The 27708-nt window shown below is 47.3% G+C and overlaps 1 protein-coding gene and 1 long non-coding RNA gene across 11 annotated transcripts in view; one reads left to right on the top strand and one right to left on the bottom strand.

Annotated features, from left to right (window-relative positions):
- Positions 1-27708, bottom strand: part of WDFY4 (WDFY family member 4) — a 248168-nt gene that overhangs the window by 202401 nt on the left and 18059 nt on the right. For all 10 annotated transcript variants that reach the window (XR_009734260.1, XR_009734259.1, XM_061405648.1 and 7 more), the window contains exons 2-9: positions 22999-23249; positions 13510-13624; positions 12537-12649; positions 10374-10508; positions 7641-7830; positions 5066-5255; positions 2869-3026; positions 922-1374 (exon numbers count right to left, since the gene is read on the bottom strand). Coding sequence is in view for 8 of the 10 variants with exons in the window: in XM_061405648.1 (XP_061261632.1) it covers positions 922-1374; positions 2869-3026; positions 5066-5255; positions 7641-7830; positions 10374-10508; positions 12537-12649; positions 13510-13624; positions 22999-23232 (1588 nt within the window). In the remaining 2 variants the exon portion in view is untranslated. The remainder of the gene's footprint in view (positions 1-921; positions 1375-2868; positions 3027-5065; positions 5256-7640; positions 7831-10373; positions 10509-12536; positions 12650-13509; positions 13625-22998; positions 23250-27708) is intronic.
- LOC133240577 (uncharacterized) lies at positions 13620-25398 on the top strand. The gene is made up of 3 exons (XR_009734261.1): positions 13620-17982; positions 20029-20096; positions 24403-25398. It is a non-coding gene; the product is annotated as an uncharacterized LOC133240577 (long non-coding RNA).

The following is a 27708-nucleotide window of genomic DNA, read 5'->3' as shown; positions in this document are numbered from 1 at the left end:
TTTCACGATCCCATGGACTGCAGCACACCAGGTTCCCTGTTCTTCACTGTCTCCTGGAGTTTGCTCAAACTCATGTCCATTGACATGTCCAATATCTATCTTCTTAAAGAAAGATGAATATCATGCTTCCATTATAAAGGAGTGTGCATCCCAACTTGTAAGATGTGACCCTACAATCCCTACATCAGAAGCTCTCTCACTTGAATTGCATCTGAATCCCCTGGAAGGCTTATAGAAAAATCCAAGGTACATGTATGGGGCATGGTTAGGCAGGAAGATAACCCAGGCCAGCACTCCTGAGGCAGAGGCGAGGGGATGCTGCCAAGAAGCCACGGGCATACAACCCAGCAGGGCACACAATAGTGTGCCCAAGGTTAGAGGGGCAAGCTGGGCCAGCAAGGCCCTGGTTGCTGACCTCTGTTCCAAGTGGGAGACCACTGGGCCCTACAGCCCCATGTGAGCAAGGTGGCCATGTTCCAGTAGAGCCCAGAGGTGACCCCACACCTTTCCCCCACCCCGAGCTCAGGCCTCTCTGAAAGCCCTTTCCCTTTTGCACTCCTGAGGCCCTGTCTCCCCATCTACCCATCTACATACTCAGACAATAACTGGTGCAGGAGGTATCTGATAGCTTAGGACTCATCAGGCCTGAGTTAGTCCCATGAGTTGGCTTAAAGTTACACCTATCCCTCTCAACTTATCGTGGGGAGGAGCAAGCAAGTTACAGAGAACAGGGAGGCTGGCTGCTCTGTGAAGCCGTGGATCCCAAGGGTACTCTCTCTAAGCCTCATGGCAGCATGCGACATTTGCACGCTCACTTCTCTCTGTTCTGTTGATGGGGGGTGGGGCTGGCACACGGACCTGGCCCGGCTAACACTGACCCCGGCCCATCCCCACTTCCCCTCCGATGCTCCAGGGAGGCACCTGACTTCCTCAGGATCTTGGCGTGCTTCCGTAGCTGGGCCAGCAGCAGACCCAGGAGCCCCGAGTCCCGGAAAATGTCAGTGAAGAGCGGGTCGCCACCAGCAATCCTGAGGACACTCTGCAGGGCCACGAGGGTACACAGCGACTCCGGGCTCTCCTGGATCAGGCGCTGCACCTTCCGCAGGATCTCGTGGGGCACGTAACGCAGCTCGAACACCAGGGCCTCCAGCATCTGGAAGAAGTGCCTCTGCACCAGGGTCGGCTTCAGGGGCACGATCTCCACGAACTGCGAGATGGGCTGCAGGGTCCACTCCAGGAGGAAGAAGTTGCGGGGGTTCCAGGTCCACATGGTCCTGATGGATGACAGGACTTTGGTGCAGATGATGGGGTCGCTGACTTTGTGGAAAACATTCTGCAGGACTTGAAAGGCCTGAAGATTCTTCACAGTCACCCCTGAAGATGCAAAAAGGAATCATCCTGCAAGCCATTTTTCTTGACTATGCCTAAAAATATGTGGTTAAATTATCAGGAGGATGTGCCATTTAAAGTTTCTACTTTCTAATTCCTGTAGTAAATATCTATCAGAAGTCCAGAGAAGCCATCTGCCTAGGCTATGAGTAAGGTTAGGGCTGCATTGTCCAAGACGTGCTGGCTGATTAAGCATTGAAACGTGGCTACTGTGAATCCAGGCGTGCCATGAGTTAAAAATACATGCCAGATTTCTAAGACATAGCACAAAGAAATGAACACGATGAAAAAAATCATTAACGGTTATTTGTATGATCACATTTTTGATGGTAATATTTTGGCTATATAGAGTTAAATAAAATATATTATGAAAAATAATGTAACCTGTTTCTTCTTAATTTTAAAAATTTTGTAATTAGAACATTTAAAATTACGTAATGTGGCTCACATTATATTTCCATTGGCAGCACAGGGCTGGAGGACTGGTTTCAATTAGTTAAAATCAAATGATGCTAAAGATTACTAAGCAAAGTCAGTTTCATTTCTAGACAAGTTATTAAATAAAAAGACCATCTGAACCCATCCCCCCTTTTCTCTCCAGATACAAGGTGAAGCCTCATTCTATCCTGCCCTTGAGACACATCCTCACAGAATTCTCTACTTCCAGCTCTCCCTGCCTCAGACACTCAAAATGTCTCTGAAACTCCTCTCTAGTCCACACACTGCCCTGTGTGTCTGCTGGAGTCACATCCAGTGGCTTTTCCTACACTGGCCTCACAGCTTTTCACCCTCCACTTCGTCCCCCTCCTTCCTTCCTGGCCCACCCATCCTTTGCCTTGAGACCTCTCTTGAATGAGACTCTCTGTGCAGTTTCCTGACTGACCCAGGCAGAGCTAAACCCCACCCTTCATGTAACTGTTCTTATTTATCAGCCAGTTACTGAGTAGATTATAGCTCGGGGTTTATGTAGAACATCGGAATGTATAGCTCGGTCTCTGTAGAGCATCTTTAAGGCACAGACACCTGGCCTGTTGACAGTGGTTTCCAGCATGGTGCAGAGTGGCTGCTGGACAGAAGCATCAGTACATGTTGATTGAATTCATCAGTCAATCAATCAATCAATATATCATAGAACTAAGGGGGCACTGACTCTGAGCCTGGGTTGCTATTTCAGGGCCATCAGCCCCTGTTAGACAAGCAGATGTCACCGAGGAAGTCACGTCAGAGGTGAGAGTGGAAACCACAGACTGACTGTCTCCATTATTTGAGCAAACATTTCCTCTAAGTCTCACCCAGGGCATTTGGAAAAATGTGTAAGGGAGAGATTCTCAGTACATAGGTAATCCCTCAAAGGCATGACAGAATCAGGCCCTACTGGGTCACTGACAGCTGCCACGGGTTTGTTTCTGCACGGAGAAGCGGGAAATGGCCGGCACCACCTTGTCAGGGCACAAGGCACCCAGAGACCGCCAGACCCACCGGAAGCCTCCTGATGGAACTTGAAGCCTTCAAGCTGCGGGTAAGTGATGCTGTCGAACACCTTCAGCTCTGACCTCCCACAGGTTGTCAGCCACACCACCAGCCCGAGGAGCTCCTCCAGGTGGGGGTCAGCCTCGCTCTGGGTCAGTCCGTCGTACCTGTGGGGACAGACGAGACCAGCTCCCTGGATGTCTTGGACAGAACAGCCAGGTTTGCTCAAGGTGCTGGTCACAGAGAGGCAGAGGCAATGAAGATCACAGTGCTCGGCAGGACCCCAAAGATCTCCACCAGTTTAGCACCGAAAGGCATGGCAGGGGGGTGGCGGGTGGATAAAAGTCACTGTTTGCAAGCATCAGCCCTAGATCTAAGGACTTGCAGAGACAGAATACAGAGAAACCTGTATTTCAGGTATCTGAAATATCTCTGTATACAGAGGAACCTCTGAGCAGAGCCACAGCAACTGCTCACAGGAGAGCTGCTTTCCATGGAAGGACCCCCAAAACGTACGGGCCTCAGGCACCAACAGGTCAGAGCAACCCCAAAATGAGAGATTTGATATTTCAGAAGAGCAACAATACAAACAGCATGGGAAATAATTGGACTTTATTAGATTTCTTCATGCTTATTTCAAGGGTGGGTATTTCTTTCGTTTTCAGCTACTTATGTGTGGTGGGCTGCCTTGCTCTTCTCATGGAGAATGGTCTCTTAAGTCTCATTGTCATGTCAAGAGTAAAAGTACTGGCAGTGTGACTTCCATTAAGGCAAAAAGGAAAACAAATGAGCCGATATGGGTCCTTTCTGACATTCCCTGGACAGTTTATTTTCCCTCCTGCCTTCCACAAGAAGTCTGGGGAAAACCAACCAGCCATTTAACCAAAGAGATATTGAGGAATTGCTATGACAGAGACGTCCATGGTAGCAGTCACCAGTCAGTGATGGTCCAAACTCATGTAAAACATGGCATTCTCATAGATACATTCCTTGGGCTTCCCTGGTGGCTCAGACAGTAAAGAATCCACCTGCAATGCGGGAGACCTGGGTTCCATCGCTGGATTGGTAAGATCCCCTGAGAAAGGAATGGCAACCCACTCCAGTATTCTTGCCTGGGAAATTCCGTGGACAGCTACAGTGAGCTATAGTCCATGGGTCACAAAGAGTCAGACACGACTGAGTCTAAGATTAAGTCTGAGTCTGACAGACTAAACACATGGAGATGTTCATGCTGTGTGTGCCTTTGGAGGAAGGTCCTCTGGATGTTGTCATCTAATCCCATTCCTTTGGGATTTCAGTCCCCTTATCCGGGTCCTCCCTCTAGACTAAAAGCCTGACTCTGTAGCAAAATCTGTGAAGCACAGTGATAATCTGCACCCTACAGATGAGCAACGCTGCTCATAGTCAGAGTGAAGCCAAGGGAATTTTTGTGGCTTTGCCCTTATCGAGCTTCCCCATAACCAGTGGGAGAGTTCAGGCCATCAGCAAGTTTCTTTCACTTCCATCCCTTGGTTTATCCAATCCCTGAACCCAACTTGAAGATGACATAGCAATTAAGAGTGGAGGAAATTAGTCCAGAGTTTGCTGAGTCACATCTTTGTGTGGTTCCCACGGATGAATAATTTGAGAAAAACAGTAAGGGAAAGGCCCTCTGAGACAGAGAATGGAAGGAAGCCAGTACAGGAACATTATCAAGCAAGAGCAGTTGGACCTTAGTCCTTCTGGGGACTCTGGAAGGCAAAGTACAGCTATCCCACCCAAGGGGCAACTTTGCCGGGTGCATATCCATCAGCTTCTACCAGTCATTGGTAGAGGGCTAGTCCTGGGGTTTGCTGACCTGTGGGCACTTCCAGCCCCACAGCATACAGGCAGAGCTTGTCACAGCCATCCTAGAAAGCCTTCCAACAGAGGATGTGGACTCTGACAGGAGACTGTCAGACTAGCAGGCAAGCTGGCAGTATATGCCACCAAATGGACTCGGTAAAGCTGTTATTGAGCTCGCCCATTGGTTTCCTAAAGAAGTTAACTTCAAACTCAGCTGCACATTGAATTACTTTCGCAGTAAAGTCTCTCTGGACACGATCTATGGAGATTTGTATTTCAGAAGACATTCTGAGAAGCCTCAATATCTTTCTCCAGAGCACCATATATGATTCTGAGGACCTCAGCCTCCACTGTTTCTTTCCCACCAAGCGCAGCCACTTACCGAAGTAACACTTTGAGCAGCAGAGGGTAGCCCTCCCCAGTCTCAAACTCCAGGAACAGAGCTGAGGAGATGGGATAGGAGTCCTTCACAAAGCCCAAGACGAGGCTCACTACCTCGCTCACCTCAGGAGCGGGGAGGGTGTCAACAAGCCTGGAGAGGTTCTGGAGGGAGATCTTGATGCAATCCATGGCTGTAGGAGGAAACACACCCACACTGAGCTCAGAGACAACAGGTTTGCTGCAGTGGTCATTCCCTCCCCCCCTGATTTTAAATTGCATGTCAAGATGTGAATAAGAATTCTTCTAAAACGCTTCTGTTGACTCTTGGATCAAGAAGAAGCTGCCTTTCTGAGAAGTGTCATCCTGAGAGCCACGCTCTGGGGCCCAGATGGAGAGTAAGTTAAAAAGGAAGAGGATGAAAATCTCTTAGCCCTCTGCCCCTAATTCCCAGCGTGCAGAGGAATCCAGGTCCATTAGATAACAAAAGGCAAGACACAAGACCTGAGTGTCACAGGAGACCTTAAGGAAGCAATGCTGTGCAGAAATTAGCTTGATGAAAAGTGCAAGGAAGGATACATGAACACGCGGGAAGATGAAGGGCAAAAAGAAGGCGTGTTTCAGCTACTAAAGAATCCAGAGGGTTGGAGCCTGGAAGCGTGCTCCACAAGGCAGAGGATGGGAGACGGTCCAGCTGGTGTGTGGCCTGCTATGGAACGCACCGTTTACCCCAGAGCTGTGAGAGGCCAGGGGAAGAATTGAGTCAGCAGAAAGATGCCATTGGGTTTGCATTTTGATGGATCACTGTTTTTAGGGCCCTTTTGTTAGGAGAAGCCTCTTCTGAATGCCAGGAAAGCCACGCCAGTGTTCAGGAAAAGTGTCTCTCAAAATTTGAGATAAGGCATGTTCAGTCCCTCACCTGTGAGCCAAGGACACGCTCCCAGGACTGCATGCTGGGCAGGGAAGCACTGAGAGTCGCCGGCTTGGCAGGGAGACACCAGCCTAGTGCTCACTTCCTGACCTTCTCCTCAGCCTACAGGCCCATGGAAAATACTCATTCCCCTGCAGGGGCCCTGGGCACAGCACTCTAGGTGACTACATCTCCATAACATGGCTTTTTTTTTTTTTTTTCCAGCTGAGAATAATGACTACAGTGAGAGACCCCTGACACCAAGGCAGGCAGCTTTTTCTCAGGGGTCTCTGACTCTAGCCTGTGAGGGGTGACTGTTGCTGAGCACCTCAGGCCTGGCTCAGCCTTACACTATTACTGCTGGACCATAGCTTCATCGGGAAATTTCAGTCATGAAACGGGATGATGTTTTATCCCAGGGCTTGGTTACAGTGAGAGGGGGGACTTGTATGTGCCCAGCTCTCACCCCCGACACCCTCTATTATAAGGGGTCCCAGAAAGAAGACAAGTCATGGGACAAGTGCTTGTGGACAAGCAGGTCACAGTGGCAGGCTCAGATCCCTCAGAGTTAACCCAAGAGATGGACGGTTGTGTTCCTAAGAGGCACTTCAGCTGGTGAAGCGGCAGGCTCAGATCCCTCGGAGTTAACCCAAGAGATGGACGGTTGTGTTCCTAAGAGGCACTTCAGCTGGTGAAGCTGAACAACGGTGCTGCGAAGGTCCGCTGAAGACTTTTGTCAGAACCTACTCATCCACGTTATCCTTGCAGAGCCTCCCTCCCTCCCCACAGTGGGCCAGCATCCCAAAGGAGGCCAATGCATTTTCCCAAGATTCTGCAGGCCACAGAGGTGTCTGTGCTTCCCAGCATTACCCGCGTCCTTGGGAGACAGACGATGCTAAGGGAAGTCCTGGGACAGCTAGAATTGATTCCCTCAGGGTACAACCTTTGATCACAGCCACGTAATGATGCTGGGATGCTGACCAATGGGGCGCCCACTGCCAGGTACTATCTGAGGGCTTCAAATATGCCAACTCATTAATGCATCCCAGCAATCCAGTGAGATCAGCGGGGTTGTTATCTCCACTTTACAGACAAAGGAGCTTGAGCACACAGGCAGTAAAGTGCTCAAGGCCACTCAGCTAGGGGGACAGGGCCGGAGCCCACAGCCTGGCTGTCTGACCTCAGAACCAAAGTCCTTAACTCTTACACACACTGTCCAGAGCAGAGCCTAAGGTGCCGGAATTGGCATCTTGGGTTTAATATGTGATTCTCTTCTTCACTAGCTGGGGAGCCTTGGCAAATTCTTCTATCGCGCTCAATCATCTGCTTCCTCACTACAAAATGGCATTAATCGTCAATATCTAGCTCAAAAAATTAGATAATATACGAATGAGCTCAGCATAGTATGTGCTTGACAGTATGTGTAGTAAGTAAGTTGCCCTTTCCCTCTCCCTTCCAACAGATCATCAAAATGAACAGTAAAAGCCCCGTCACGAGTGGGCCCAAGTAACATAGGGTCACCCACCAGGCATAATTGGACATCAGTGAAAACCCTGTTTGTTCATCTCTTTTTGGATCCCTGGAATCTATGCTGATGCTGCCAGGGCATCCCAGGGTCTTATTCTAGAAAGTGTGCCCACAGACCATCCCTGGTCTCCCAGTGTCATACCCTGCAGGTATTGGATGACGCCGACGTTCTGGGCCTTGGAGATAGTCTTCAGCACACAGAAGGTGGGCTCCTTCCAAAAGCAGCAGCTGTGCTCTCGAAGACATGTCGTGGCAATCATGAGAGACTGGAGTTCATTTCCTGAGAGAAGTCCCTCCAGACTCTGAGCCTCTCCGCAAATGTTGAGCAACATCTGAGGGGGAAAAATACAAAGTCTCTGGTTAGGAAGCCTCCTTCCTGTAATGAATTTGTTCCTTACTTTTCCTTGTGTCAGCAGGAGAGATAGAATTGTGGATGATCACCCTCTGCCTGAGACTGGTAAGGTCAACAGCCACCCATAAAAAGGTGGCAGGGCTAAAATGTGGACTCCTAACCCAGTACAAGCAGTGGTTATCCTTTCCACGTCAGAATAACACAAGAGTGTTTGACTCAGAGAGGTGTCTTATTACACAGACATGCAGAAAACGCCACCTGTGATTAAAATACAGAATTAACGGTGCTATTTAAAAAGAGAGCTGTGTTCCTGGATCCCTGGCTGGCACTCAACCTCTACTTCTCCGTAAGATTACGAGCGCTATCCTGTAACCTCCTAGCTGGACTTCTTGCCCCCATCCATCCCATGTTCCTATGGTTACCTCCTGAAAACCTACTGTGCTCGGGCATGGAAACCAAACGCTCTAACATGGCTCAGGGTTCCGCATGGCCCAGCCCTGCCTCTTCCCTCATGTTACCCTGTGCACTCTCCTTTTGGCTCTTGGTGGTCTTGTGGGGACCCTCCTCCACTTTGGCGAATACAGAAAGCTCTTTCTGCCAAATCCTTGAGCCCCTTTTTGCACAGTGATGGTCTCAGCTGGATAGTCATGGAACTGGGGACAGCCCCCCTTTTCTGGTCTCCCCTGAAGATGGCCGGTGATTGTGGCCATGCGACCCTTCACCTGGCCAGCCGTTTCTTCTCCTCTCCTGTCTCCTCCCCCTTCACATCTCCATCCCAACCTTCAGCTCCCTGGTTCAATGCCATTTCCTCAGAATTGTCTCCATTTGTGCTCAACCATAAGTCAGGTCCCCTGGCTCTCATTTCCAAGCACATCTCAGTTTTCCATCAGAGCATTTAAAAAACTGGATGCTGCTCCTTTATCCATGCGATTGTTCTCCCCAGTTGGCTTCTCTATCTCTCTGTCATCTCTATGAGAGGGTGTGGGTCTAGTATAGAGATGCACCCAAGAGGAGCTCTGTACATTTTTGTGGAATGAAATAAGGAAACTCTGAAGAACCTTGAGGTGGTATCGCTGTGGCTCACATTCTGTCCATACATAGAGAGGGCCACTGAAGACAGGGCTGCATTAATTCCCTGCAGAGCGCGTGGAAACCACACAATAAAGACTTGTTAAGTACCCAGTACTGTGTCCTGACCACCACTTAAAATATGATTTATATGTGGGCAAATGAGGCCTACATTTCTAACAAGTGAAGCTTAGGGGACAGCCCTGCATAAGTGGAATCTGGCAGAACTCGTGAGATACCCGCAGGTAACGAGGATTCTGGCTTGAGCATTGGTCTAAGATGGGCGCAGGTGTGAACACGCATGTTCAGTGGCCAGCTGCACTGGCGGTTCCCAAACGGTCCTGTGTACCTGCTCCGTGTGATACCCTGGCCAAGGCGCAAAGAGAAGGAAGGCAGACAGTACCCCGCCTCCACTGGAGAGGCCAGGGGAGTTTTCTGGAGAACACAGCACTCCAGAAGCTGAGAAAGCAGAACTTGTCAGTAAAGGGGTAGGGGAGAGAGGTGAGAAGTTATGTGAAAAGTCTCTGCCAGTTAGAGAGGACAGGAAAGACGGGCAGTGACAGGAGCACACGGCACGTGACAGTGGCCTGAGACGGTCCGAGAGGAGAGATGGAGGTGACCCCACAGAGCGCTTAAATGCAGACTCCGAAGCCAGATCCCCAGGGTTCCAATCCCTGCCCCCACCCACCTCCTCTATGACCCTTACTGTTGTTGAGTCGCTAAGTTATTCCCACTGTTTTGTGACCCCACGGACCATAGCCCGCCAGGCTCCTCTGTCCATGGGATTTCCCGGGCAAGGATACTGGAGTAAACTTCCATTTCTTTCTACCGGGGATCTTCCTGACCCAGGGCTGAACCCATGTCTCCTGCTTGGCAGGTGGATTCTTTACCACTGAGCCACTTGGACTCTGGACTCGTGTTTACTCACCGTACTTTAGATCCCGCTGAATGAAGATGACAATACCATTCACATCCTGTGATGCAAGACAGGACTCAGGCAGGTGACGGGTGTAAGGTTAGGGCACAAGGCTGGTATATAGAAAGTTCTTATAGAGTTACACAAGGGGGGCTTAGCAAGTTTGTTCTCAGAGGTGCAGGGGCCAGAGACAGGAGGTTCCAGGTGTCCAGGAGGGTGGGCAGGACCCTAGAACACAGACTGGAGGACAAGAAGTTGGTGCAGCCAAGCAGAGGAGGAGGAGAAGCACACTGTTCTGGAAGAGAACAAGGGCAACACAGAGATACAAGGAGGCGGGGAGAAACTCTGTCTTCCAAATGCACGGGATTCCGCAGCCTTTGCAGAGCCTAGGGGTGAAGGGGTGAGCTGGGCCCTCCAGGAGAATAGGGGAGGCTCAGAGCTAGGGGTAGAGAGAGACCAGAGGAGGTTGGAGAAGCAGGTTGGAGGACCAAGAAGCAGCTTGGCCTAGGCCCAGGGAGTCCAGCCCTTCCCCTACTCACCTGCACAAACATCCTCTGAACTTGAACATCACTCTCTAAAAGCTCATCCGTTTCCAGAGGAAAAACAAAGAACAGGTAAAGGCACTGGAGGAGCAGGGCTGGGAGCCCAGATTCAGCAACTCTGCCCAGCGTCTCCTGCAAGGGAAGTTCAGACCTGACCCAGGGCTGCAGAGCACAGCTCCAGACCCAGACCAGAGAGGTCATCCAACTCGTTTCTTTCAGCCACGAACTTGGGGAAGTCACTTCCTCTCTCTGGGCGACACATTCTCAATTAGGAATGGAGACAATTTTAGGGCCAGAGGGACAGCTGTGAAGATTAAGTTTACATAAAGTGTGTATTATGTGCTAGGTAGATGTATCTTTTACACGATAGATGATAGGAAGGAAAGTGGGGGGGGGGGGGCTGCTGCAGAGCAGAAATCAAGGGCATTCCTGGCAATCACACCACTGATTTTGACAGGTTTCCTCCTGATGAGGGAACTGGAAACTCAGTCAGGAAGAGGTGGCTGAGAACAAGTTCAAGCATCTGAATTAAGGACATGATCAGGGCCCTTTCCATCCCCTTGCTCAGATCCAAGACCTCAGCTTGACCCAAACAGCCCTATAGGTGAGGACCAATAACCCAGAGAGCCACACACCTCAGCAGCCCCAGGACTGCCAGACAGAGGACAAGGAGTCAGAACAGAGGGATCAGCCTGATGTGCAGCGTCCCAGGGCCTCTCTCCACGGGCTCTGCCTGCAGCCCCACTGTGTCACTGCACTGTAACCTCTGCATGTGTGTGCACATACATGAGTGTGAGAGAGCACGCGTGTGGCTAATATAAAGCACACAATATCCCACCCTATTGACTAAGCTGACAGACACGGTGGGTACGTTAGAAAAAAGAAAGGAAGAATGTACAGTCTGGGCCAGCACCAGGCTGCTGGTGCCTAAAGGTTTTCACTGCAGGTAATGTCTGCCACCTGTATCGGGCACATGCCCCTGCGTGGCCGCACTCAGGGTGTCTCTCCCTGTGCTCTGAACTGCACCATCTCCCCAGAAAGCCAACTGCTTACTCTCTTGCTGCTTTGGAGGCAGACTCCTCCCAGCAGAAAGCAAGGCTGTAGGTTAATTTTCACTGCCCACGCTGAAAACAGACCTTCCTCCGTGGGTGAAGAGCCCCTACCCTGTGCTCGAGGTCACTGTCCCTGATGTGGTCCAGGCGGTTCACAGAGAGGAAATGTCAGGCGGGTGGTCCTCCCGCTGGTGAGCAACTGTTTGCCGTGCTCCTCTCCCGCTTCCTGGTACCATCTCCAAATGCCCGTCAGATGCCCATGTTCACCACTAGACAGAGGGCAGCCACCACCCCAGCCTGGTTCCCTGCTGCTCCTAGGCTGGGCACCAGGACACTCACAGTGGGCACTCTCACTAGACAGAGGAGCCTCTGGACCTGCCCTGCACAGGACTTTGGGTCCTTTATGCTGATGGCCACAGCTTCTGGGGGCTGCTTCTGAGAGGCCACCCATCATCGACAGACCACTCGAGGTCCCCGCCTCATGGTGGGATGAACACAGCCAGGATGGGGCCTGGAGGGTAAGAAGGAATAGCGGTCGTTTTCATCTCTGGTGCGGCACAGGGCAGGTGCCTACAGGCCTGGCTCCTTTAGTCTGAGTTCAGCAGGAGGCAGTAAAGAGCAGTGGCTAAAGCATGGAGTCAGACAGGCTGCACGTCACAGGCAAACCTGATTGTCATCACCAGCGCAGCATCACTGCAATCTGATTCCTAGGGTCTTGGGAGGATTAACTGCACAATGCATGGCACGCACCCAGCCCCGCCCTGACACACAGGAAATGTAGTCTACACATCACCCATCACTGATCCTCACACTAACCCTAGAAGGGAAGCACTATTATCTCTAATTTTAAAATTAACAGCACAACAGAGATGCAAAGAAATCAAAGAATTTGTGCAAGGTGGCACACAAGGTGAAAAGGCAGGATGAGACCAGGCGGGATTTCAGACTCTGAAGACCATGTTCTTTATCCAAGGGGCGTCGAGGAGGAAAAGCTGTAGGTCAGTTTCGTGGAAAGAAAGCACCCTGGAGGAATTCTACTGCCCTGTGCTGGGACACTGGTGAGACGTGCCCAGCCAGGGAGGCGGGGCCAGTGGGGCCTGGAACTTACGGCATCCGTCCCCGTGAGCACATACACCGACTTCAGGAGTAGGTGACCTTCCTGAGGCACGTCCGCATCTCCCTTCCACTGCAGCAGCTTCCCGGCTGCCACCCGTGCTTGCTCTGGCAACAGTGTGGGGAGGAGAGAAAGTGTCACCAGCAGGCCGTGCGGTGGCCAGGTCACCCAGCTTGCCTCCACTTGGGCCCCTCTCTCCCTAAGGTATGCCTTAGCATCCTTACGGAACCTCCGCCTTTTGCACGCCCGACAGTGATGCCTGTATCTACACCAAACATTCCATACTCTGTCAGCATTAATCTCCTTGAAGGATAGCTTTTATCATGCCTTCATGCCTGTTCAACAGCCATCAATGGCTCCCTATTGCTAAATAATAAGAACAAGCTCCTCAGCAATTGGACTTGACACAATCCAGTGTCTTCTCCCCACTTCCTATGGCACACAGCCCCTTTTGTCGCAGGGAGTCCTCCATCTACACGATGCTCAAGCTATTCCTTCCCCCGGCATCTCCTTCTGCTCTCTGCCTCATAGCCCAGGCTCTGGGGGTCCAACTCCATGAAGGAAAGGATGTGAGTCAGGAGACCTATAGCAGGAAATTTGCTTGGCTTTGGTTTTGTGTGTGTGTGTGTGTGTGTGTGTGTGTCTGTGTGTGTGTGTGTGCGCATGTTGGGGGGAGCAGCGTCTGTGTGTGTATATATATCACACACATACATAGGGTAGGGTCAGTGGTGTGAGTGTGTGTCCCTCCCAAGAGCAGCAAATTTTCCCAAGTTCGCCTTCTCTTCCCTCTTCTGGCCTTTTCCTCTCTTCTCCAGGGTCCTCAGGGTCAGAACCTGGCCTGCTGTACATGTTCAAAGGCTCTGCTCTAACTCCCCTAGAAAGCAGAGGGGCTTCGCCAGAGGCCTGGGAGGGGCCCACAGAGCTGTTTTGCTCTGCATGAGGTCCTCCAGGACAGCTCTTCTCTTACCTGCAGGCTTTCCCACAAGTGCCTTCTGTATTTCTTGGGCAAACTGGTTGGAAACATCTTCAGCCAGCCTTTGAAGACTGGGAAAGCAGATGATCCCCACGGAGTGTTCCCAGGCCTGAAGTGCAACATGCAGGATTCACTCAGTGGTGTCAAAGCTCCAAAACTAGGCATCAGAATCACCACCCCGCCAGCCTAAGTCACTTTCTCAGGTTCTCGGAAAGCCGCCGAATCACCCACGCTCCAGCTCCCACTGTCTCCCTACACAAGTGAGATTCTGTGAATTCTTCAACTCATGCTGAGTTCCAAACACACCCAGCTTTGACTCTGGACGTCTCCCCTGAGCTCGCGCTCCTGAAACACCAAACACACTGTGCTGACTCCACTGCCTTCCCCCAAACCCAGTGTATCTCCTCTCAGGGAAATTCCAAGAGCAATTCTCTAGGTCCCTCCTGCCTCCCCTTCCTCACCATCAATTTCTGGCTCTCACTGATTCTCCTCTTACACTCTTGTCATGGCCCTACTGAGCACTCACCTGCTCTAGAGGGAAATTCCAAGAGCAATTCTCTAGGTCCCTCCTGCCTCCCCTTCCTCACCATCAATTTCTGGCTCTCACTGATTCTCCTCTTACACTCTTGTCATGGCCCTACTGAGCACTCACCTGCTCTAGAGGGAAATTCCAAGAGCAATTCTCCAGGTCCCTCCTGCCTCCCCTTCCTCACCATCAATTTCTGGGTCTCACTGATTCTCCTCTTACACTCTTGTCAAACCTCATGCAAATATTTTAGTGTGGTAGTGCAAGTATTTCTTTCAGATAAATTTTAAAAGATAGAATTGTAGATTTAAAAAAGCAGGATTTTCAATTGTTGTTGTTCAGTCGCTCAGTCATGTCCGACTCTTTTCGTGAGACCCCCATGGACCGCAACGCACCAGGCTTCCCTGTTGTTCACTATCTCCTGGAACTTGCTCAAACTCATGTCCATTGAGTCAGTGATACTATCCAATTAAAAGAGTGGTTTTTTTTTTTTTTTTTACCATTTTTTTAGTGATATGGTACCTATTACTATTAATAACTACTAACTCACTCTCCAGAAAAAGTTTACCAGATTAGCCTCCAAGGGCTCCTTGGAAAAGGGCTGATTTCTCTCCACCCACACCAATATTGAGCACTGTGGTATTTTTTCATCTTAAATAAGAAAACTTACAGAAGAAAAAAATATCTCATTTCAGTTGCAATCTTTGGGTAACTAGAGTGGATGAACACTTTTAATGCCTTTTGAATTAGCCTATTATTCTATTGGGTTTTTCATTATTTTCTTATTTATTTTTAAAATCTTTTTATATACAAAAATCATTAACCTTTGGTCTATAACATTATCTCAGTTTTTCTGAATCTGTCACTTCATCTTTAAGTGTGGTATTGCTTGGTAAACTGGACAGAAATCTGAAATTCCCATGACATGAAATTTCTCAGTCCATCCCTTCACTTTCTGGATTTGGTTCCAAGCTTAGGAAATCCTTTTCCAGTCCAAGTTGTTGCCGTCATTGTTTTTAGTCTCCCGTTTCTTTTAATTTCCTTAAAATCCTCTCTTATCTGTCCCTTTCATCTCTATCCCATCTGGTCTTCTTTTTCCTCAGACTTTCCCTGATTATTGTTTAAAATACTATTTAATAGAAGTCTTACAATTCTGCTGGGGATGCCAGACTCGTCCCAGAATTTCCTCCAGTTTCCAGAGTAATCCTGTTCCTAGGTCTGCTTTGCATGTGAGCCCTTTCCCTTTGTTCTCCCGTGTCGTCCCGGGCTGAGTACAGAGCAGAGCGACTATCCTTGGCCCCGAACTTGAGTTCCTGGCAACTCCTGACCCCGGGTTCCCACCAGGGAGGTAAGCTGCTGTGCCCATTCCTGGCAGTGAGTGGCCACTGAAATGCAATTTGCTAGATTGTCATCCACTGCTCCCACTCCTTCCCAAAGGCCTGACCAATTTTTTTTTAAGCTGAGATCCTCCTTCTAGAAAGGGTGAGAAAGACATAACATTTCCAAAGGGAAATCATTCTCAGCGTGTTTCCTTGCAACATATACTATGTTTGTTTAAAAGTCAAAACCTTTAAAACTCTTCTTGATGTGAAAAGACACTATATACAAAACGAGGATGCAGACTACAGGTCGGGAGACAGTATTTGTAATGCATGTAACTGACAGAAGGCTGGTATTTAGACCCCTATAAATTAATTTTTTAAAAGGCTGATTTTTTAAAAACAGGCAAATGAAGCAACACACAACTTATTGAAAGATAAACAGAAAATTACTAATAATCAGGGAAACGCAAACTATAACTGCAAGAAGATATTTTATGCTTTTCTGGTTAGCGGAAAGGAAAAATCTGACAATACCAAATGTAGGGAAAGTGAGGAACCATGAACCCCCATACCCTATGCTGGAGAGTTACTTGAAAGAACCTCTTTGAAGAGGCATTTAACATGATTAAATAAAGCTAAGGGGGCACATGTCCAACCACCCAGCAATTCCAGTGCTAGAGAGAAGTCTCTAAGTGTATCCCTAAACATGCTGCGTGTGTGCACAGGTGACATGGACAAGAAATATTTATGCAATGTTATTTTTGATTGGGAAAAATTTAACGTTCATCAATAGGATAATGAATGATTTGTGACAAATTTATACAAGGATAGCACATAGAACTGAAAAAGAAAAAAGAAATAGAGCTGTATCAATACAGGTAAATCCCAGAAATAGAATGTTGTGGAAAAAGCAAATTGTGAAAGTATATTACAGTTTGAGTCTACAAAAACTTGTCAGACTATACATAAATTACATGATATTATTACTTATGGTTATAAAAATACACCCATATTATTGTATAATTTACATACAGTTTTATAGGTGTCTTAGAATGATACCATAATATAGTTTTACAACTTGCTGTCTCTTTGTATATTATTTCGCACAGGGCATGTTAATTCAGCAGGTTGGGAGTTACCATTGGGAGGGAGCGGAAGGGGAATAAGTTCTTGAATTTATATAAAGGTGGCTTTAGTTTATCTGAAATGCTTTATTTCTTTTATATGGGTGGTGCATGCATGCATGCTAAGTTGCTTCCATCATGTCTGACTCTTTGTGACCCTGTGGACTATAGCCCGTCAGGCTCCTCTGTCCGTGGGATTCTCCAGGCAAGAATACTGAAGTGGGTTGCCATGCCCTCCTTCAGGAGATTTTCCTGACCCTGGAATCAACCCTGCATCTTACTTCCTGTCTTGACAAGCAGATTCTTTACCACTAGCACCGCCTGGGAAGCCCATATGGGTGGTGAGCACCTGGCTATTTATTTTGATTTGAACAAAACTTTGTATCTGAATTAGTTAAAAAAATTTCAGCCCTATAAATGAACATAGTCACACCTTTCCTTTGTAAATAAAATAAAGTAAATAAACAGTATATCAGAACTTTGCTAAAACTACATACTATTTTACATCGTAGGCCTCCAACAAATATTTGATAAATGAACATATGACGATGGGACTCACATTTTGCAGAATAATGGCCAAATGTGTTGCTGGTTTTGTGCCGAATGCTGTGCCAAGCACTGACATGCATTGCTTTCACTAATCCACGTAACATACCTTTGGGATTGGTATTATTATTATTCCCACTTTACAGAAACTGAGGTAGAACCAGACGGTAACCTGAGATAACCAGTTAAGCAGCAGAGTAAAGAGTTGAATTATCTCACGCATACCGAGATAGCACGTGCGTGTCTAAGAAATCTATGGCTACCACCTGGAAACCAGCTATCACCTGGAAAAGTTAATCTCTGGAGAGAAAAGTCAGTCCTCCTGGCTGGGAATTTCAGTGGTAACATTATTTCCTTCCCCAGGACTAAGAACTCTATGATATCTTCCTAACAAATGTCTGTGCCTCCTCCCAGCGCTGGCAAACCCCCGAAAGGCTGATTTGCAGGCAGTTGACTCAGAGGCATCGAGACTGTCTTTGAGCAGTGGGACTCCAGGAGGCACTCCACAATAAAGCTAATTGGGCCACTGTGACTTGAGCAGTGATTGTACACTCAGCCAGATTCTCCCAAGGCTCACACTCCTTCCGGGAACCATGATGGCTACTTCTGGAGGCCCATGAACTCTTTCAGGCCGCTGGGGTGCTATCTGATGCACAGAGGCAATCATTTACTGAATGGTACCATGGAGACCCCAAAGAGTTAAGGCAGCTTTCAAAAGGAACTAATTTTTCCCCCAAATTGGGATTTGCATGCTGGGAGAATATTGCTCAATATTTTAAAAAATTTTTATTTACTTACATTCTCTAAGCTGCACCATCACGTCCTGTGGCTGTCCCCTCAAGTGGAAAAAAGAACAAGAAAATGATGCTCTGGTCTCCAGAGCATAAGGAATGACAGATGCTCTAGAGGAAATGAGAGAAAACCTCGGCTTTGAAAGACAGAGAACCTGGTTAGTTTTCAAGTGTGACTGCCGCATTGCTATTTCTTCATTGCTGCAGAGTTTGATGACTTGGCCTTTAAGTAAACTCAAAACATTTCAGATACTTTCCATGAGTTTCCCCTGCTAATTCTCTCCTTTGTAAGCAGAAAAAAGTGATGCATCAAAAGTTTATTAACATAACAAAAATATTGTTCCCCTGAGAAGGGAATAAACCATGTTGTAGGCCCCACTCTGAAGTGGATTAGAGCCAGAGATGAACAAGAAGGAGTATTTATCCTCACCATCCCCTCTGGATGTCACACTTGGAAATAACTCTTGGTCATCCTTGTTATTACATTTAATGTCACTTCTCTCTCTTCCATAGTCAGTTGAGTCCATGCTGGGTTTATATAAGAATAATTGACCACATCCAACAGTATAAACCCTGTACCACTGGCTGGGCAGTTAGCCTAAGAGTACCTTTTCACACACAGACACACACACACAGACACAAATACAACTGACTTAGTTTTAATTCCAATCCCCCAGCACTAGGAAATAAATGGATTCCTGCTTGTGTTACCCACTGTTCTGATTATCTATTGCTGTATAACAAACAAGCCCAAATTGAGTGGCTTAAAATAACAGCAATCGTTTATTTTTCTCATGGACCTGCAATTCAGGCAGAGCTCAGCAGGAACAGCTTTTCTCTGCTTCGCTCGGCTGGGGTGGCGAACAAGGGCTAAGAGATCCAAGATAGCACACTCACGTGGCTGGCAAATTGTGCTGGCTGTCAGTAGCAGGGCAGCTGCAATGCCAGGAGCTTTGGTTCTCTCCACACGGGCTTTTACTCAGGGCTGCCTGGGCTTCCTCACAACATGGCAGCAGGAGTCTAAGAGCAAGTATTCCAAGTGACAGGGAGAAGCTACAATTCTCTTGAGACCTGAGCCCGGAAATGTCATTTTTGCCCTATTCAATTAGTCAAGCCATCACAAACCCATCCAGGTTCCAGGGGAGGGGACACAGATGTCATCTCTTGAAAGGAGCAGTGTGAACCTATTATCAGTATCCCTAATCTACCAAATGCACAGAGCTGCCTTTTTCCCCATGTCATCCCACCCATGAGATTGTCTGTCCCAGACAGGGAGGAATTTTACACTAATTGCCAAGGATTCCCCATCGTCTAGCTGCCTGCTTTCTCTCAAAGTACATATTCTAAGGACAATCTTCAACAACTACACCTGTAACTCTAGTTTCTCTGTCTATTATTACCCAATATCTATATGCAGAGAGAGGATGCAGGTGGTTCCCTTTTCCCTAAAGCAGTCAACTGAAGGCCAACAGGACCTGCCCGTACTTGTGAGAGGAAGGCCTTTTCTTGCTCTAAGAGCTTATGATAGGAAGGTTTCAGGATGACCAAAGCCCAAGGCTCTCGGCGGGGAAAGAACAATGGTCCATTGAATCCTTCCTGCCAGCACCACCCTGCACCCTGGGGAGTCATTGGCTCTGTGCTGCTTCCTGCGTGATCCAATTAAACCACCTCCTTGTCTGCAAGGTTCTGGGGTCGACTCCCTAAACACACAGGTGCAAGGAGTGGCAGTCTTTCTGAACTCAAGGAGACATAGGAAAGTCTTGACTGGCCACTTGCCATGGGAGATGGCTTTTTAAGTCCTGATACTCCTAAGAGGCTTCTTTGCAAACAAACTCAAAGAACTCTGTTTTATGGATATACAATTCGGAAGAGAGTTTTTACAAGCTTGATTTCTTACATTGTAATCCAATGGCCATCCTCGGGCTTCATCTACAGCTCAGATGTTATCTGCACTACAACCCCTCCCCCACAAAAAAAAAAAAAAAAAAAAAAAACCAGCTTCCCACCTTCCCCATGTTCCTTTCTGCTACCAATTCTTAATTAAGAAGCTTGAGAGCTATTGTTCTGGCAGGATTTTATTGGTCAGAGCTTAATAGGAACAACAGGTTTGTAAACATATGGGCCTTAAAAGAATATAGATTTTAAGTAAATGATAAAAAAAAAAAAGAAAGAAAGAAAAAGCTGATGATAGTCTGCCTCTACAGGGCTCATCAGAGGTGCGCTCCAGAGATCCGAAACACAGCAGATTCTGTCAGCGCTTTTGGAGATCGTGGTAACTAACGGGATTTCAAGCTGCGCATGTGCAGTCAGTTTCCGGGAGACAGGCGGGAAGGGAATGGGCACCATGTCTATTCTCCATGTGCTGTGGACTCTACAATCCTCATCTGATCTCACCCTCACAGTATCCCAGCAAAGTGGCATTGATTCCTCTTTACAGATGAGGAAACGGAGGCCCAGTAAAATGTAGTAGCTTGCTCAAGGACGCTCAGCGAATAAGCAATGGAGCTGGGTCTGGAGCCCTACTGTTTGACTCAAAATCTCATGTATTCAACAATAGGGCCATCGTTCTTCCTGTAATTAGGAAAGGGTTTGGGAAACATGAACCAATATTGATGTTAGGTTATAATAGGAACCACTTGCTATCCGTGAGGTCAATGTGTATATAGGGTCAGATAACATAAATCAGTGATGTGGCTTGGGTGTATTAGAGAGTGAGGGACTAGGGTGAACTAAGAGACCAAGACCATCTTCTGTTTAAAGAGGTGCCCCTGACCATCTCCATCCAATTATCACTATTGGAGCTACAAATATTTTCAAGAGGAATTTGAAACCTGTCTCACATGAAAACTTTCCACTTTGAAGAAATGGCACCAATTCATTTTTGAATGAATTCAATTTTGAGAGTCCCTTGGACTGCAAGGAGATAAAACCAGTCAATCCTAAAGGAAATCAGTCCTGAATATTCATTGGAAGGACTGAAGCTGAAGCTGAAACTACAAGACTTTGGCCACCTGAAGTGAAGAACTGACTCATTGGAAAAGACCCCGATGCTGGGAAAGATTGAAGGCGGGAGGAGAAGGGGACGACAGAGGATGAAATGGCTGGATGGCATCACCAACTCAATGGACATGAGTTTGGGTAAACTCCGGGAGTTGGTGATGGACAGGGAGGCCTGGCGTGCTGCAGTCCATGGGGTTGCAAAGAGTTGGACATGACTGAGCAACTGAACTGAATTCATTTTTAATTCCTAGAAGCCAAACAAACACATTTTAGGTCCTACTCAGTATCCTCTGTTCTCGACAGTTGCAGGTAAAACCTCTATCGGTCTTCCTTACTTTCATAGCACCAGGCCCAAAAGAGACTACAGGAGCTCAATAAATAGCTACTCTGTCCATGGAATTCTCCAAGCAAGAATATTAGAGTGGATAGACATTCCCTTCTCCAGGGGGTCTTCCCAACTCAGGGATCAAACCTGGGTCTCGAATTGCAGGCAGATTCTTTACCATCTGGGCTACTGCTGCTGCTGCTGCTGCTAAGTCGCTTCAGTCGTGTCCAACTCTGTGTGACCCCATAGACGGCAGCCCACCAGGCTCCCCTGTCCCTGGGATTCTCCAGGCAAGAACACTGGAGTGGGTTGCCATTTCCTTCTCCAATGCATGAAAGTGAAGTCGCTCAGTCGTGTCCGACTCTTAATGACCCCATGGACTGCAGCCTTCCAGGCTCCTCCATCCTTGGGATTTTCCAGGCAACAGTACTGGAGTGGGGCGCCATTGCCTTCTCCGTGGGCTACTAGGGAAGCCCAAATATTTGTACAACAAAAGAATGAATTCTCAAATCAACAATCTGGAGAGAGGCAAAGAGGTGTCAAGCCCCAGCTCTCAGGTGCAGAATCCTTTCATCAGGGCTAGGGCTGCTCAGAGGGGTGGGAAAGATACAGCGCTATGGCTGAACCCAGACACTTTCCCAGGGACTTGGTGGGCGAGAGGCAGCGATTCTCACATTCCTCTTATAAGGCAAAGGTGATCTGAGAACTGGGTAAACGGCCTCCCAGAAGTTGGGGTCATCAAAGCAGGAAGGGCTGGGAGTGAGAAACCTAAGTGGCCCTCTTGGTCTAGTTGCTCTTTTCCAGTATGTTCCCTATGTGCCAGTTATCCAGGCTGCGAAATGGGATATAGGGAGCATACTAGTCCAACACATGAAGAAAATTATGAATTCATAGACAATAAGTTCCTTGGCAAATTTTACAGAAAGGCATGCCTAAGTATTCAGTGCATCCTATAAATATGATCCCAAGAAAATTCTGAGTCATCTTTGGAAATCATTAAGTATTTCTGGTTAATAGGTTAGATGAAACACATTAGCAAAGGGATTTCCCAATAAAAATCTGCCAAAGCCTCCACCTGGATATCCAAGTTTATTTTCAAATGTGAAAGTATCTCATATTCTCCATACTTTGAATGTAAGTGTATGGATTTTGCAATAATATCCCAAAATCAATGGTCAAGCAAAAACTAAGTCTTCATAAAAAAAGATGCTTTTCTAACTCTACAATTAGACTTTAACACACTCAACTCCAAGGCAGACCTCACTGGCAGGAACTTCATTCCAAGACAATAAAGGAAATTCCTTGTACCCAAACTGTTCTCAGCTGCCACCAGCCAGAGTGCCAGCCCAGTGGGCAGGCTGGGCTTCTCCTGTGTGTCTACGGCCAAGGAAGGGAATACTGCTCTGCTGCTCCCCACTGATCACATCTCAGTCTGCGTTACTGATGCAACTTATGTTCTGACTCTCCCAGGCCCTGGTGTTGGAGTCACCAGCCACGCCGCCACTCACATGTCAGGACACAGATTCCTTTCCTAGCTTCCAAAGGAGCAGGTTTCTCCTCTGGCCCCTAAGCTGGGATTGAACAATATCATTGTTGAACAATGTCCTTTTTTATCTAAAGAGACAATAATACTCAAGAGCCAACTGTCCATCCTTTCCAAGTCCATCCTCACCCTGGAGATAAGCCTTGTTGCTATCTTTATTAAATAGCACAACACTCTCCTCTAAGCAACCAATCGGAGACCACTCGTGATGATATTAAAACCACCAACTCCAGCTTCCAATCAGCCCAGAAGGGTCTCCAGAGTGCTGTTTCATCTTTTTACAGTTTCAAAAATGAGAATACCAACCTTTAGGAACAGTGGGAGAAGATTCAACAGGCTCTTCTGTTGTTCAGCCGGGCTCCTGGAAGCCAACTGCTGGTATTCCAGAAACTTCCTTTCCAGCATCTCCCAGAGGGCAGTGGGGCCGGGGGTCTGCCCTCCTGGTGGGAAATCAGGTTGCACAGCATCAGGCTGGCCTTTGTTTTTGGAACCTGGATCCTCAGCTCTGTCTTCAGCCTCTGAGACATCTTTCGCCTCCATGCCTCAGCAAAGCAAATCTGAATTCAGAACAAAAAAGAAAACTGAATAGTCCCATCACAACACTTTCTGATGAAGCTGATTGTGGAACGAAATATCATCCTCATTTAGCCCAGTTCCTCTAAGAATCTGAAACTGACTGAAATAAGGAACACTTCTGAAGAAAGAGATTCCAACTTAAATGTGACTCATATTGACAATCTAACATTTGCCAGGCACCATCCTGGGCTCTTTACAGACTCCCTCACAAGAGACATGGGTACTCTTATCTTCTCTATTTAAGTAAGGAAACTGACAACCCAAAAGGCACCCAGGCAACAAGACGTCCAGCTGAAATGTGAACCTTTAATACCAAACCTGGTTTTTTAATTATCTGACACTGCTCTTTAAGAATGCTGAGTAAATAGAAAAAACATGTAAATGTCTCTCAATATTTGTAGAGGCGTGCAATTCCATATCTTCTATTTTAACTCCATCACATGAGACCAAAAGGGTGCAAGTTCTTCATTCTCAGCATTATTAGCTCCACACTCAATATTTTTAGAGAACTTTGCCCTCAAAATGACTCTTGAAATCCCCTAGTCAACTTAAAAGAACCAAAACCGATGTTTACAAGCTGGGAGGCCCGGGTCAGCAGGCCTGAGGACAGGAATATATGCCATGTGTGCGTGCTCAGTCGTGTTTGACTCTCTGCATGCCCATGGGCTGTAGCCCTCCAGGCTCTTCTGTCCATGGGATTTTCCAGGCAAGAATACTGGCATGGGTTGCCATGTCCTCCTCCAAGGGATCTTCCCCACCAAGGAATTGAACCCATGTCTCTTGTGTCTCCTGCATTGGCAGGCAGATTCTGTACCACTAGGGCCACCTGGGAAGCCCATGAGTGAGTGAGTGAGTGATTGAAGTCGCTCAATCGTGTCCGACTCTTTGTGACCCCGTGGACTGTAGCCCACCAGGCTCCTCCACCCATGGGATTCTCTAGGCAAGAATACTGGAGTGGGTTGCCATTCCTTCTCCATGGGAAGCCCATAAAACTAGCCAAAGGCTTATTTACCACACAGGCAGCCTTGAGAAAGTACTGCTATCTGTGCCTGTGACTTTTCAATTGCTGTACTCTGTTGCTGAGGCAGGACAGGCTCATAGCACAATAGAAGTTTGTTTGTTGTTTGTTTGTAGGACACTCCGAGCAGAGACCAGAGTGTCAGGGTTCCCTGCAAGAAGCCATCCCTAACCACGATGCCACCATGAGGGGCACAGAGGTGCCCATCCTGGAACCCAGCCCCCGACTGACAGCCACCAGTCAAGCGGTGGCAACCAGACAGATGGACACAGAGGTGGGTCCACAGTGTTTTGCTCTGGGCTAAGAAGCTGAGGAGGTACATCATGCTTTATTCTGAGCCTGAACACAGAATCCTTGCAGGCTAGAATTCCCGCTAACTAAAGATCACATGGCCAAATGAGCCAGCCTGTTTTGAAATGTTCTCACCTTTTAGGTACAAAACTCCTTGAGCCCCTGCTCTTCTTCTATCAAACATACTCTCACACTTCATTTGCAGAAGTCATTTTCTATACAAAAGTCATGTACATTCAGCATCAAAAATTGGGAAGGAAAACAATATCAGGAAGAATATCAAGGAGGCCTACATCCAAAAAGCTGACCATTGATAGTCAAGCTTTTCTTACAAATATATTGTTTAATAATATCATTGAAACACACTTTTTGTTTGTACTTTTGCTTTCACTGGTTGGTTGGCCAGGACCTCACTGGGGTTTATTTATTTCCACGTGGGGCTTGACTCTCAGCTGCAGAGCTTCCCAGGTGGCTAAGTGGTACAGAACCCACCTGCCAAGCAGGAGACACGGGAGATGAGGGTTCAGTCACTGGGTCAGGAAGATCCCCTGGAGGAGGAAATGGCAACCCACTCCAGTAATCTCACCTGGGAAATCCCATGGACAGAGGAACATGGCGGCTCTAGTCCGTGGGGTCGCAAAGAGATGGGCAGGACTGAGTTAGCAAGCACTCAGCACCTCAGGGCAGGTGGCAGTTGCCTCACATTTCTCAGTCTCAACACCATCTCCTTCCTGACCAGGACCAGGTTCCTCTCTGGTGTTGATCATTTATTCACTTTTCCCTAGACTCTTCATCCTCCATTCCCGTCTACCCCACCCCACCCAGCCCACCTGCTTGATAGCATGGGTCCTTATAAAACATGGCATGATTTCTGAAGGCATCATTTTAATTTCCCCAAATGACTTTTTGCATCTTTTCTCAACTTACTTTCTTACTCAACATTATGACTTCAGACCCAAGCATGTGGCTCTGTGTTTGTCAACCTCGTTTCCTCTAACTGTTGCTCCATGTTAACTGGGCATCATGTGCCTGTTTGATTTGTTCACTCCACAGTGGATGGCTCGATTGCCTGAGACTTCCTGCACTGCCCTCCATCCTGTCCTGGACATTCCCACCAGGCTCCCCTCACGGGGCCGCATGTGACTGGCTCTGGGTACAAACACCTAGGCAGGAGTGCTGAGTCAAGAATGTATGATGTCTCTTGATTCAACCAAGTACGGTCGACTAAGATGCCTCCAGAAAGCTGGTGCCGAGCCACACTCCCCCACCTCCAAAGGGTCCTCTGCCATCTCCTCCACACCCCTGCTTGACATCACCCTGCTTCCTAATATTTGCCGATCAGATTGAAGTAAAGCGATCCCTCATTTTAATCTGCATCTCTCTCACCAATGAGTCTGAGCGTCTCTTTATATGACTCAGTCTTTGGATTTCCTCTTCTGAAAAATGACCATTCAAAACCTTTGCTTAATTGTCTTTGCCTATCTTTTTCTTGTTGCTTTGAGAGAGTATATTCTAAAAATAGATCCCGTGTTGCCTTTAAAAATAGCTAATATCTTCTCTCAATCCATTGCCTCATAAATTAGTTCATGACTTTTTTATGTCACAAAAAAGTACCATGACTACTTCCTATGTTGTTAAAAATCCCCTACATCTTCATTTTTAATGGTGTGTAGTGCCTGTAGAACCATGCTGATCCTTCATTAAACTAATCCCCTACATGTAGGCATGTAAGTCATTTCTAACTATTCACTGCTGTAAGCAGCATGGTGACAATAACACTGATGTCTAAGCCTTTCCGTCTATTCATGATTAGACAACAGTTTGCAGTACATTCCTAAAAGGGAATATCTGGATTTAAAGATAGGTAAAATTTGTAGGCTCTTGACACATATTTGCAAACAGCTTTTCCCCAAGCACCTCATCAATGTACAGTCTTCCTACCAAGCATGTGCTGGATTTGACACTTCCTTAGTTACCGTTTGTTTTTTTTTTTTTCAATTCTCGCTGATTTAGTTTAAAAGCTGATTAAATGGCATCCACAGGCACATGAGAAGAGGCTCACCATCGCTAATCAGCATGGAAATAAATCAAATCTGCAATAAACTATCACCTCACACCTGTCGGAATGGCTATCATCAGAGTGAACACAAATAACTAATGTTGACAAGGTTTAGAGACAAGCAGACCCTTGTAGACTGTTAGCAGAAAAGTAAATTGGTGTAACCACTGTGGAAAACCGTATGGAGGTTTCCCAGAACTCTGAAAATAGAACTACCTTTTAACCCAGAAATTCCACTGCTGAGTATATATCAAAAAACAAAGCGATAATTTGAAAAGATAGATGCAACCCAATGTTCATAGCACTATCATTTACAATTGCCAAGATACGGGAGCAATCTAAGCATGTATCAACAGATCCGTGGATAAAGGAGATGTGGTACATCTGCACAACAGAATCCTTCTCAGCCATAAAAAAGAATGAACATTTGGCATATACATCAGCAGGGATGAACTTGGAAGGCATCACACTAAGTGAAGAAAGTCAGAGAAAGACAAATCCTGTATGGTATCACTTACATGCAGAATCTAAAAACGAAAATGAACTCGTGAATATAACAACAACAGAAAGAAATAGACTCACAGACATAGAGAAAAGCTAGTGGCTACCAGGAGGGAGAGGAAGAAAGGAAGACACTACTGTGATGGGAGAAAAGAAGTATAAACTATTGGGTATAAAATGAGCTGTAAAGACGGGGCTTCCCTGGCAGAGCCAGGGGTAAAGACCCCGCCTGCCAGTGCAGGAGACATGAGAAACGTGGGTTCGATCCCTGGGTCGGGAAGATCCCCTGCAGGAGGGCATGGCAACCCACTCCAGTATTCTTGCCTGGAGAATCCCATGGACAGAGGAGCCTGATGGGCTACAGTCCATGGGGTCACAAAGAGTCGGACATAACTGAAGTGACTTAGCAGCAGCGGCAAGCTGTAAAGATAGGTTGCACAACATGGGGAATATAACCAGTATTTTATAACAGGAAAAATGGAGCATAACCTTTAACAACTGTGAATCACTGTGTATCTCTGTTGTATATCACTGTGCATTTTGTTAAATGTGTTTTTGTCTGCCTGCTATT

Source organism: Bos javanicus, chromosome 28, assembly GCF_032452875.1.
Source record: "Bos javanicus breed banteng chromosome 28, ARS-OSU_banteng_1.0, whole genome shotgun sequence".
Taxonomy (NCBI): domain Eukaryota; kingdom Metazoa; phylum Chordata; class Mammalia; order Artiodactyla; family Bovidae; genus Bos; species Bos javanicus.
The sequence above is the reverse complement of the archived record's forward strand: the minus strand, read 5'-3'. Positions and strand labels throughout refer to the sequence as shown.